Genomic DNA, 12467 nt, shown 5'->3' with positions numbered 1-12467 from the left:
CTAAAATGGCTACATCTTAAAGGACGGTCCCAGCATCGTGCACGTGTGGGTCCTCTGTCTGTGACGCTTTGTCAGGAACTAGCATCTGGAATAACTTGTTTGACATGGTTTTCTGTTGCTGCGGTATCTGGTAACTGCTGATGTAAATGTTGTTGACATAGACACTTGTTGTGTTACAGTAAAAGCTCATTTATGCTCAACGTTAGATACGAATATGGAAACGGATGGAGCCCTCAGTCTGTACACTGTGTACCCTGCTGCCATCCACCACATAGACACCCCCCCACACACACATATATATTCTGAATTATCACTTCAGACCATGAACAGTTTTAAATCTTAATATTTATTTATTATGTCCATCATAAATACTGTGTTCAAGTGAGGAGTGCATACAGCAAAACTCCAGCGACCCACCTTATAGCTCTGTTCTGTTTTTATATTGTGTTTTATTGTATTTCATATCTCACAGTTTTTTTAATGTTGTTTTTTATGTTGCACTGTTGTTTTACACTCTGCCCCAAAAGAAACGGCATGTTCAGCCGTATACTTTGTACGTGGATAAATGACGATAAAAGTTGACTTGACTATACTTGACTTGATCTGCGTTCACTCCGATAGTATTCTTTGTGTCGAGCCAAGCCTGGCCCCTCAGGAAGGTGGCCTTGTGGGTATTATATGTGACGTAGGGGACGTAGACGTTAGCATGTTGTTAGGTGTTGTTATTAGCTTCAGCCGCAGAACAAAAAATGCCTGTCAACTCCGTTCAGGTTTCTAACCTGTTTTATGGCCACCATAAGAAATGAAGCACTGAGGGATACGGCTGCCAGTTCTGTACCTCTAGAGTTAGTCCGCACTGTTTTACCGTTACCATTACAGAGCCAAGGCTAAGCTAAGTAACACACGAAACAGAAGAAATGGAGCAGCGCCATCATGGGGGATGGTGGAGTGTGATGACCAAACGTCACGAGGAAGAAATAAAAAAAAATAGCAAAACTTTTTACGAAAAGACTTTGCGAGTTGGTTTGAAATTACAGTTATCTATTTGATGCTACATCACCCGGGGACAGAGACAAAGACTTTCTTAAGTAACTCAAGAAACGTTCTTTGTAACTCTCAGAAACTCGTCACTCTTTACTGCCCTCTAGAGGCTGCATTGCATAATAACCATACAGGTTGCATAAAGGGAGCATGGAAGTATGAGGACAGTGACGGGTACATTGGTGAAATGAATATACAGATGTAAAGGCAGCATAAATGAGCCTTAAAAGAGAACAAGTTCACTTAAATTGTTTTATCTCCTGATTTTAAGGTGTCACATCATTCCATTGTGTTTATTACACAATGGAATGTAAAGACTCCTTATTGTACAATTTAGATGCTGTAATAAAACACAGGTAATCGACTCAACAACAAAGTATAAGCTTAGACAATTGAGCGTCTATTTTTGTTCCCTGACAATCTGGTTGTTAAAAGGAAGTGATGAGCACAGACAACCATCCTAACTCAGAAAAATGAAAAAAAAAGAAGCAATGTTGAATCATTTCAAGACAAGCGTGACACAAGACCCACATGTCACCAACACTGGTATCGCCCTTTAAACTCAATCATTCATGCAAACAGCCCTCTGTCTTTTCATTGATGCTTAACAGCTGCTCTACAACTTGTATCCTGTCATCCTCATATATGGGCTGACACACGTTTAACTCAAAGCCACAATATTGAAATTAATATGCAAAAAGCGAGACGGCAGGAATTCACGTGACTCTTCTATCATTCTGAGTTTGATCTAGACCCATTCATAAACAAAGTGCGCGAGTGTTTAGAAGAAAGGTGTAGCAGGTAAAAAAAAAAGAAGAGAGCAGGTTGAGGGAAGAGTAAACAGCGATGAGAAGACAGAGCAGACCAGCGAGGAAAAAAAAAGGGAAATCACCTGATATCTTCTTGTTGCCTCACCTTTCTGTTTAGTCACCTTTCTCACTGTCATGGCCGCCTGCCGCTTCTGGTACTCAGAGATCTCGAAACCTAAACGACAATAACATTGAATGTTGAGCAAATGATCCGCACAGGGCCTGTAGATCATGTGACAAAACAAGATGTAATAAGATATAATAATAACACACATCTTACTTTAGTGAATTGTTTTTAGGTTTAGCTTTTCAAAATAAAGTTTAGCACAAGATCACAATTTGACAATTTTATGAAAGAGCCAATCAGAGCTAAGACCTTATCGACCCACTCGCTTTGCTTAAATTACATAGTAAAGCTCATGCAAAGCAATGAACAAAGTCACTTTGTACTGTGCTGCAGGGAACACAACATGTAACTGAAGTTCCAGTGCCTGTTGTGAATGAAAAGCATCTCCCTGCCTGCCAAACAGGGAGGTGCAGAGAGGTGCGTGACTAACCGATTTTCTCGTCCTCCTGCACCATCTTCCTCTCCTCGTGGAAGGCCCTGAGCCAGCGGATCTTCTCCTCCGGCTTCTTGGACAGGAAGATGTGGATCTCCTCGCTGTCTTTGTTGCACAACTTGAAGGCGTTCTTCACGCTGACGTTGAAGTCGTCGTCGCGCCCGTCTAAGGCGTCCCGCACCTCGTAGCGGTCCATGTCAATGCGGCCCTTATAGTACAGGATATCCCTGCGTATCAAGTCCTGGGTAAGAACAGGGGAAGATTGTTAATGGGCATGTGTGTCTGTGTGTGCTGAATCTTCAAGGTCATTCCCTTGGTATCTAGAGACTTTGTTTTATGCAACCTTTTCCATCTGCTGCCCCGAACATCCAAACACCCTCCACACTCACTGTCCCATTTCTCCGTAAAGCTGCAGCTCACTACACGCTACAAATACATTATATATTTCAGGAGCATTTTATACAGACACATGCTCTACAGTACAACAACCCTGCAATGAATCATATTTTTGTGAAGTTAAAACTGCTCAGTCATTGTTGAGAGACTTACTTGGTGTCATTTTTGATTGTAGAACCAGTGAAGCCTCAAAAAATAAACAAAACTATGAATATTTAATTTACTTTGTTTTTCAGCTGCACCAGCATGAGGGCTGCAACCAATAATTATTTTTAATCAACTATTTATTTGCTATTATTAATGGATTAATCGTTGAGGAGTGAAAAATGTGAATCACAATTTCCAACACCACAGAACATTCACCTACTGTCGCATAAGACTTGTTGTTTGTGACCTACATCAAGCACAAATAACCCTCATTCATATTTTGCAGAAAAAAAGGCGTTGCACGTAAAAAACAGTCTTCATCATCGTGACCATTGCCTCAGGCCCAAATAACATCCAGTCACACGAAAAGGTCAAGGAAGGTAAAATAAGAAAAAGGAAACAGGGATCTTTTAATAAGCATATAGAGACAGAGCTGCATTCGTGTGCTGATAAGAGATGAGAGGAAAAGATGGAAGACTATGTGCAGCGGGGCTACTCGCACACCCCGAGGGCTGCCATTACACATGTTGTACCGAAGACGCTGAAGCAGGAAGTGTAGAACAAAGGCTAGAATCTATAATTTACTATGTCTTGGAGCCGACTTTATTTGGTGGACCAGAACAGTCGACACACGTGTGTGATCTGCAGTTTATTTCTGGTGCCAGAGATCTTCAGATGTGATAGACGGGGGGGGGGGGGGGATGAGAAAAGGCGCTACATCTTGTATGTATTATATTTTTATTCTCTCTGTTTGTGTGTGTAATGGTGAAATTATTGTTCCTCTGTGTGTACACGTGTGTGCGCAATGATGCAGTTATTCCTGTGCGTGTTTGTGTGTGAGTGTCCGTCTGCATCTGTGTCTGCATCTCCGTGCGCATGTATCCCTGAGTCTAGCCGAGCATGAACATCCGTCTGACAGGAGAGCACAGCCTCAGTGCATTAAAGCCCAAACTACCACAGCTCCATTTTGTGAAAGGTGCCGAGGATGGGGAGGCATTTCCTCCGAGCGCTGGTGTGTTTTATTCGGCATTATGTAATGTGTTTTGCAGCTCTCGAGTAAGGTTGAAGAAGTCACATTGTCTCAGAGCATCTCCGTCACCAGACATGTGATACACAACTCTCAAGAAAATGGAGGCTGGGGTGAGATTTTAAGCTCGTCTGCTTTTTTTTAAAGCCAATAAAGTCTTCAAGTAAAAAAAGGAAAGAAAGACAGAGACAGCAGCTACCTTCTTACAGAGGACCAGCTGGTGATCAAAGAGGAAGAAGACTCGCTGCTGGCTGCGTCCATACGGCTGATAGATCCATGACAACTCCCCTGTGTAGATGAGCTCCGAGCTCCTGTCCAAGATATCATCTCCCTGGACACACACACAAGCACAGACGCACAGTTAGTAAATGAAGAGAACACCTTTGGAACAGCAAACGTGCTCAGTAATTGTCATCCAGTTGTTATCTGCGGCTCTGACGTAGCTTTGTCAAGATAACTGTCTGTTCTGATCGACTTCAAACTTGGAGGGTTTATTTCTGAGCTTCCAAGGAGGTGCACTTACGATATGAGACACAACTAAGAACCAACAACTAAGAACACTGTTTGTGATTAGGTTTTCGCCCAGATAATTAGGGTATTATGTTTTGTTTACAAGCTCACAAAGCAACATTTTGTGATGTCACCCCATAGTGATTGTGCAGGTGCAGTTTAAAATAAATGGGAGGTCAGGGTTAAGGTCGGGGTCTCAAGAATAACTTGACTGAAACACTTCACTTCCTGGAGTCCTCAGAAATACAGCCGCCAACAGAGAAGTCAATGGAACGCCTTTCTTTCTTTGGGCTCGCTGAGGCTTAGGACAACACTTTCTGAGGACAAGGTTAATAAGAAAAGGTTGATTACTTGGCAGAGGACACTATCAAGTTGCATGATGGGAAAAGCATCTTTGGGAGCTGAAATGTGAGATATCTCAGCCTCTGCTGCTCTGATTAAGTCTTGTATTTTTGTGGCTCTTAAAAGTCTCCTAGCTTTGTTGAAGTTATGAATAATCCTTTAACAATGTTAGAGAAGGTAACTCTGCAGGGATTTTTTCTTGTTTTGAAAGTGAAAGTTGAAAAGGTACCTTGTTCAGTTTCTTACGGTCAAGAACTACTTCTTAAAAAGATGAAATATTATTGCACACAGGGTTAGGTTTGGTGACATATGGAGCAAAAGGCAAGTTCTTCAATTTGCAAAATATGTAACTAAACATATGCACAAAGAGACTGGACCAAACGCAGCCAGTAAATCAAGTGATGGACCTCAGATGTAGTGTAATGTAACGCCACAGTCAGAACAAACACATACCTCCCAGTCCAGAACAGAAGCTTGCCACTGGGCGATTTTGTCAATATTCTCCAGCCTCCTCTTCCTCTCGTTGATCTGCTGAGTGACGTTCCGCATTACTGCCAGGGCTGCTGCCACGTATCGATAGTCACTGTGGACACAGTTTACACATAATTACACAAGCTTTTTAAAGACTGAACTTATAGCTCTTGGAGACCGGCCGCTCTTTAAAAAAACACATGTAATGTTGCAGCAGTAAATGGCACAGAGTAGCCTATTAGAGACAAGGGTTATAAAGTAAAAGTAACAGCAGTACATCTGCAGGAGCACAGTCATCAGCCATTTTCTCTCTCCACAGTTAACTCTGACTGCGTCTTTGCTAACTGAGCTGGATTTATCCCTCTGGCTTAGATGTGCTATGGATCCAATCCGCACTTTGAAAGATAATGTGTGTGTGTGTGTGTGTGTGTGTGTGTGTGTGTGTGTGTGTGTGTGTGTATGTGTGGTGTGACAGCGAGAGCAGGCCTATATCTGGCAGATTCTCCACAGCTCCTAACAGTCAAACACTGTGATCTGGCATGCCTCGCTGGCAGAGCTGGCACCTATCCCTCTCTGGCTGAGAGAGCGTGGTTTGTAAATGACCTGGAGCTGGCTGAGACACGCTGAATCATTCACACCATGTTTCTGTGGGCTTGCACCCGTGAGTTTGCACATCTGGATGCTGATATATGTTCATGAGAGATCGTGTGCAAATGTTTAGATTGCCCGTTGTTCTCCTGCGCTGTGCATACAGTGGCGGTGAATGTTGACACTTGTATATGTGCCAGCGGAGCCAAAATTCATATCTGCAACCTATTTATATACAGAGCTCTATGCAATGATCACATGGCCGTGTGTTGATATTCAAATTATTTGACTTGCTTATGAACTGCCGCACTGTCATGTCCATTTTTAGAACAAGTGAGGTTTCCTGATGAAACGCTTTCATCGCAAACATCCACAGAAAGCTGGTGAAACAGTGAAAAACAACAATTGTCTCATTTCATGCATGGATAACAAACCCGACACCAAAAACAGCTGCATCACAGCGCAATGCATCTGGAGCGCAATGACCCATCAGTAATACGATTATTTTTTAGAAGCAAATAAACTGCCATCAAAACAGCAACACAGTCTGGGTACACTACCTGTGCTCCTGTGCGGTGTATTTGAGCAGCTCGGCCAACTGGAGTGGATATTTGCAGATTTTCTGGACAGGGGTGAGCAGGAAGCCGTCTATGGCGATGTCAATCATTTGCTGGAGGAGGCGACAGGCCTCGAAGAAGTGCTGGTACCTGCCATCCCTCATCAGTTTGCTCAGCTCCATACAGGCGTCCAAGTGGTTGTTGCAGTACTCTGAATAGATCCAAAAACCATCTTGCTGCAGAGTGAAGGAGCACAGAGGTGCACGATCAGAGAGGAAAATAAGTTCTGACTCCACTTCTTCATAAGGTAACGTGCATAGAAGAACCGTATATGGTTCATTAAATATTTCCATCAGCTTTTTTTTCATGATGATGACTTAATCATCTCGTTATCTGGAGATACAGTTTTCTGGCAACTTAATTATCTCCACAACTTAACTCTTATCTCAAGATAAGAAGATTATTAAGTTCTGATCGTGAGATAACGGGCCGTACACAATTATTAGCAGTTACGGCTGCTCTCGGCTGGACAGTCAACAGTCAGTTTCCATCCTAATTTTTATCAGCTTTAATGAGAAATGCTCAGCTGACACTATTTTAACTCACATGTTCTAAAAAGCATGGTCCGATTTCAGAGAGGTGCGGGTCCTCCGTGTTGTACTGTTTCTCCAGGTCTCTGACGAAGCCCATCTGGAAGCGGTAAATGTCCTCGATGTTGCCAAAGATGACCTTCAGCTGGTCGTCGTTGAACATGTCCACGCGCTTCCTGCACTGGCGCAGGTAACCCTGCAACAATATGGGTTACAGTGCCTGAGAAGTTTTCAGAGATGATTCCAGGTCCTATAGTGTGACATGGCTGCAAGGCTACGAGTCACTCTCATATTCTCTGGAGTCCTTTAAGTCGAAAAAGTGATTTTATTTTTCCTTCTAAAAATGCAAGACAATTAAGTCGTATGATCTTTTTTTGGTTCAATGGTTTGTTCTCATAAGATACGTTTCTTGTGTAATTTGTGGAATATAACACCTTGAGTGCATAAGATAAAAAAAAAATCCCCTTTTGGGATGTTTGGACCTTTGCACAATCCTATTTTGTTAAGTCTTTCATAATAAACATGTTAATTACCTAAATGTTTGAATTAAAATGTACTATGAATCCTCTGTAGAGTCAAAAACAACCTTTTGCAGGTTGAACTGTGGTCCCAATTTGTTATTCCAATTCTCGTTGTTAATTAAATTCCCTGAAGGTTTGAAGAAGTTCTGCCGTAAGAGGCAGGTCTTTTGTTTTTTGCTATTTCACACTCAGACACTCAGACGTCTCTGTTGTCTTTTGTTCTGTTTCTTGAAGTCAAGCTCAATCCAAATAATCATAATTCAGGCTTTGGTTTAACCTGGGGAATCCTCCATTAGAGAAATGTAGTGTGAATCTTGAAGACAAACATGCGTTCAAAAGAATTTACCGTACAAATGATTGTGTGTGTCATCGGGCATTAAGATATGAAGCATCCTTGTTGATAGCCACCTCAGCAACTTAGCCATTAGAGTCATGAAGGGTTCCATTAAGAATCACCTCATGACATTTTGACTTAATGGACGCCAGGATGCCCAAACACATTTCTCCTCTAACTAGCTTCCCTGGATCTCAAAACCCATTTACTTTTACATCCGTCAAAGACACAGTTTGCAAACAGTTGTAAGAAAGTATAAATCTTCCCTTGGACTGGCTTGTTCGTATCTACTTTCGACAGTTGCAACAAACCATAAGATTCCCCTACACTTATTATCCGTGGTAGAACCCTGCATTTTACCATTCTAACCATTAAGCCCAAATTACAGACATTGGGTAAACAGAGGATTAAGGAAAGCCGATCAGATGAGCAAAAACTTGCTCTTGACTGTGAGTCAATGTGATGCAAAAGTATTTTGCTCTGTATTCTCATATGATTGTTATGAATTCCTTTAAACGACAAATAAAAAGCATTACATTTAAACTAACTTGTATTCCTGTCGGCAGGAAAACCAACTGATGGAAATAGACTACTGTATTTAACAGAAGGATGAAACAACTAAGTCTGTAACTATTTGTTGTTATATTATGACTATCACTTGCTGGTTATCGCGAGTAAAATAAACAAATAGCTGGTTTGTCATGACTGTAAATAAAATGTCCATTCATCAGTTCCCATTAACAAGTACAACATGTAGTTACCTCAGTTATTTCAAGGAGGGACAGGAGACCAGTCATTTTTAAATTTGTAAACAACTCTCAAAGATGAAACAGTTAAATGTTTTATGGAGAAAATTACTTAATTTATCTGTATAGGCCCAATTTATTATCTTTCACTTTAAGACTACGATGCAGCACTGAAGCATCTTCGGCGTCTTTTATTTCAGGGGGACTAAACAATTGTGTGGTCATTCATTACAAAATCTATTGTTTTTTAATGGAGCACTAGTGTCACTACAGTCTATTACGGAGTGTTGCATTATGGGTTGTCTGCAGCCTTATTATGTTGCTAGGCTAGTGGAGGTTTTCAAGTCTGTCTGGAAAACATGGCCATATATATATTAAGATATCGTTTATATAACTCAATGTTGCTGAATATTACGATAAATGTCACATTAGTAGTTTAAAGTTCATGGATTGATATTTGCTCCTAAGTGAAGGTTGTGGTTCTATTAGTCTAGTTTTTGATGGTGCAGTGCGATCACTCACAGAAGGATTACTTTAGGATACAGTGGCCACTCAATCATATTTGTTTCACTGATCTTCTTGCTAATGCCATACGGTGCTGTTCTTATAAATCACACTGCCTCTTGATTTTAGATTCTGATTTCAATGTGTCATGTTTTGAATCCTTGTAAAGGCTTGTTACACATTAAGAATAACAGGGCTTGTGTTTCATTTTATTAGGTGTAAATTCTAGCTTGTCACTTTGGCATGATTCATAATATGATGACAAATATAATCTGGAGCTGGATCACTCCAAGTGTGGCTGCTACCACTACTGTGTACAAATGGCATATTGTGTTTTCATATTTGAGAAAAAGACCTTCATTTTTGGAATCAAACGAAAGAAGATATGCCTGGAATAAAAGTGAGAATGTGGGAGTGCTAATAATTCATACTAGAGTCTTGTGTAGCATCAAAACTGGGCTACCTCTTTCATGCTTCAGTTCGGTGCCATTAATCTCTTCTACTGTACCTTGGTATAAAAGCGCGTGTGCATGTGTTTTTAGTACCTCACAGATGTCCTTGAGGTGTTTGATGTAGTGTCTCTCTGTGCTCATGATCTCATTGATGACGTTGGCTCTCATCTGGTCTCGGTTCTGGAGAGGCGAGCCCAGACACAAGCAGTCATTGGTCGGGTCCAGGTGCCCGTTCTGCACCTCACTGGTCCCCTCAGATGGCTCCGCTCCCCCGTCCTCCTGGTTCACCCACAGCTGGGGAAAAACCCATTCAAAAACACACACACACACACACACACACACACACACACACACACACACACACACACACACACACACACACACACACACACACACACACACACACACACACACACACACACACACACACACACACACGCTTGAATATGAAATGTGCACGGTTAAGTATAAATCTGAAAATTATACATATTAGTGCTTCCCATCAAACTGGTGACAGTTACTCTTCATGAAAATGAATGCACATATCAAACACACAAAAACACACACACACACACACACACACACACACACACACACTCATTTAGAGGGCCTCTGATAGTTTGGACAATGAGGAAAGCGCTCGGCCCAACATGTCAGAAAGGTGTGGGACAAACTGCCAAACACTCCAGAGCTTAAAATAAGCCTCTTTCTGAGACTGTTGCCCAGAGGACATTTAATGCCAAACTTTGGCCCTGTGTGTGAATCAGAAAAAACAAAAATCTCGCCCTCTGCACACATGCATGCATATAGCCTCACAATTTGCCCTCACCAACATCCACACACACATACGCAGATCCACATACATAGTATTCCACTCTCGCTCTCAGAAAAGGCCAAGTGAGTGTGGTTTCAGATGCCCAGCAGCCAACACCTGATGACACACAGTTTGCCAAGAGAACATCAAAGAACCGACGGGTAGAATGCCAAACACAAGATGAGAAATGCAGCGCCACAGACAAGCAGAGTGACGGGTGGTAGAGCACTGACTGCAGACGAGAACTAGTAGCGCAGCAACACGACTGAGACAATAGTCAGAGTCAATAGTAAAAAAGAGTACAGAAGAAAATGATCCATATTTGAAATGGAAAATTAATGGTTCCAAAATTACTCTGCTGTAATTGTGTGTGAGAGCATTTCTATAATTTGAGTATAGGCCGTACAGAAGACTTTTGAGATTATCTTTACTTTTGACTCATCCGTTCTGCCTCTCTATCGACCCCACTGAGGATGATGTGATAACGTCAATGGGAACGTTCATGTTTGGTAATGTCGAGGGGTACGTTGCGTGGACAGACTGGAGCGGGCGGGTGGGCGGGCAGGCTGGATGGGTGGATGAAGCTGGGAAAAACGCACCTTTGACGTGGTGTTTTGGAACCGTGGAGTTGCTATGGGGTTGATATAGAAAACCTGTTTTGTTTGGGGCTGAGGAGGGTGGGGTTCCACCTTGGAGAGAGAGAATGACAGAACAAAAAAAAAGATACTGGTTTGGTTGACAGTCTGTGGTCAGCCTGTCTGCCCTGCCCTCTCAGGAGTGAATATATGGACGGGTGGACAGGTGGGAATGGCCATGAGGAGTGTCTTGGGAAGAGGAGGAAGGTTGGGTATCTGCTGTGGAAACCTCCATCTACAAGGATGCTAATTCTTCCTTCAATCAGTAGGTGAAAGAGGTGTGGAATAACATGTAGCAGCTGGATCAGTTTCTTTGTCTTCATGCAGTGTTGGGTTTAGTTAAGGTCAGAAATATTATATAATCACAAAGTTAAAGCTAGGGTTGGTAATCCTGGACAAGCTAGTAAAAGCCAGTTACACTTGCAACCGATACATCCCACCCCCTCCCATCGGTGCTCTCGTCAAAGCTACACCCCCAAGATGCAAAACCCACACAATAGGTTGGGGCCGTAGTGAAAACAGGCTGTATGACCAGGTGCGGAATTACCATCAATTGTATGATGTGTCACAGCCACTGCACAATGTGCGATCATCACTTTTTCTGTTTTGATAATTCACTCATTATCTACTCACCACTATGCTGATCGAGGGCTGGGTGAAGTGTATGAGTCCACAAAACACTTTTGGAGTTTCAGGGGTAAACAGTGTTGCAGCCAAATCCAATACAATTGAAGAAATAAGTGAAATATCTTCAGACGTAAAAAAAAACAACGTGTCATACGAGTGTCCATAAGCCCCGACATTCATATTAGACTCGAAACGAGGTCCTTTACACCAAGTTTTAAGCCTAAATGTCTGCTGATATCTTCCAACGAGGTGCATTCAGGGACCGTCAGAAATGCTAACGTCTGCTAGCTTAGCAACTTCTGGTGGACGTTATGCTATCAGCATAGTGGTGAATAGATAATGAGTGAATTTTCATTTCTGGGTCAACTATCCCTTTAACATTAGGCAAATGTTGATCTCCTCAAGCGTCGCCATCTTTATTTTTTTGTCTGTGATGTGGAATCTAGAATCTACTGGACTCCATCAGTAACGCATGTTGTACCTAAGCAAGTATGTGAACAATAATGTTCATAATGCAGCTGGTTGCCTACACATGTGCGTAGTCAAACAGCAAGTATATGGCGGCCCTTAGTTCTCATGTCAGGTTAGCATTTTAGCATGTTAGCATGGGGAATTTAACTGAGTTTGATGCTGTAATGCATAATCATCTGGCAAAGCTAAAAGCATCATCTACACATTATTTCCCATTAGCATTAGTGGCACATTGACCGAGTAATGCATGTCATAGCTTCCATGATAAGAGGTTTGTTGGCTCTGACTTCAAGTACACCCCTGAGCCAAGTTCATCATCCAAACG

The 12467-nt window shown here is 42.1% G+C and overlaps 1 protein-coding gene across 12 annotated transcripts in view; it reads right to left on the bottom strand.

The window, feature by feature from the left end:
- Nucleotides 1-12467, bottom strand: part of LOC117769645 (rho guanine nucleotide exchange factor 9) — a 46438-nt gene that overhangs the window by 5739 nt on the left and 28232 nt on the right. For 8 of the 12 annotated variants that reach the window (XM_034598693.1, XM_034598692.1, XM_034598699.1 and 5 more), the window contains 8 exons: nucleotides 11009-11098; nucleotides 9689-9889; nucleotides 7055-7234; nucleotides 6452-6684; nucleotides 5286-5415; nucleotides 4180-4311; nucleotides 2408-2651; nucleotides 1957-2025 (listed from right to left, as the gene is read on the bottom strand). In XM_034598693.1, the coding sequence (XP_034454584.1) occupies nucleotides 1957-2025; nucleotides 2408-2651; nucleotides 4180-4311; nucleotides 5286-5415; nucleotides 6452-6684; nucleotides 7055-7234; nucleotides 9689-9889; nucleotides 11009-11098 (1279 nt within the window). Of the gene's footprint in view, nucleotides 1-1933; nucleotides 2026-2407; nucleotides 2652-4179; nucleotides 4312-5285; nucleotides 5416-6451; nucleotides 6685-7054; nucleotides 7235-9688; nucleotides 9890-11008; nucleotides 11099-12467 lie in introns of all 12 variants that reach the window. The other 4 variants (XM_034598696.1, XM_034598701.1, XM_034598705.1 and 1 more) reach the window with 2 other exon arrangements.

Source organism: Hippoglossus hippoglossus, chromosome 10 (assembly GCF_009819705.1).
Source record: "Hippoglossus hippoglossus isolate fHipHip1 chromosome 10, fHipHip1.pri, whole genome shotgun sequence".
NCBI lineage: Eukaryota > Metazoa > Chordata > Actinopteri > Pleuronectiformes > Pleuronectidae > Hippoglossus > Hippoglossus hippoglossus.
This window is presented reverse-complemented; position numbering and strand designations above follow the sequence as displayed.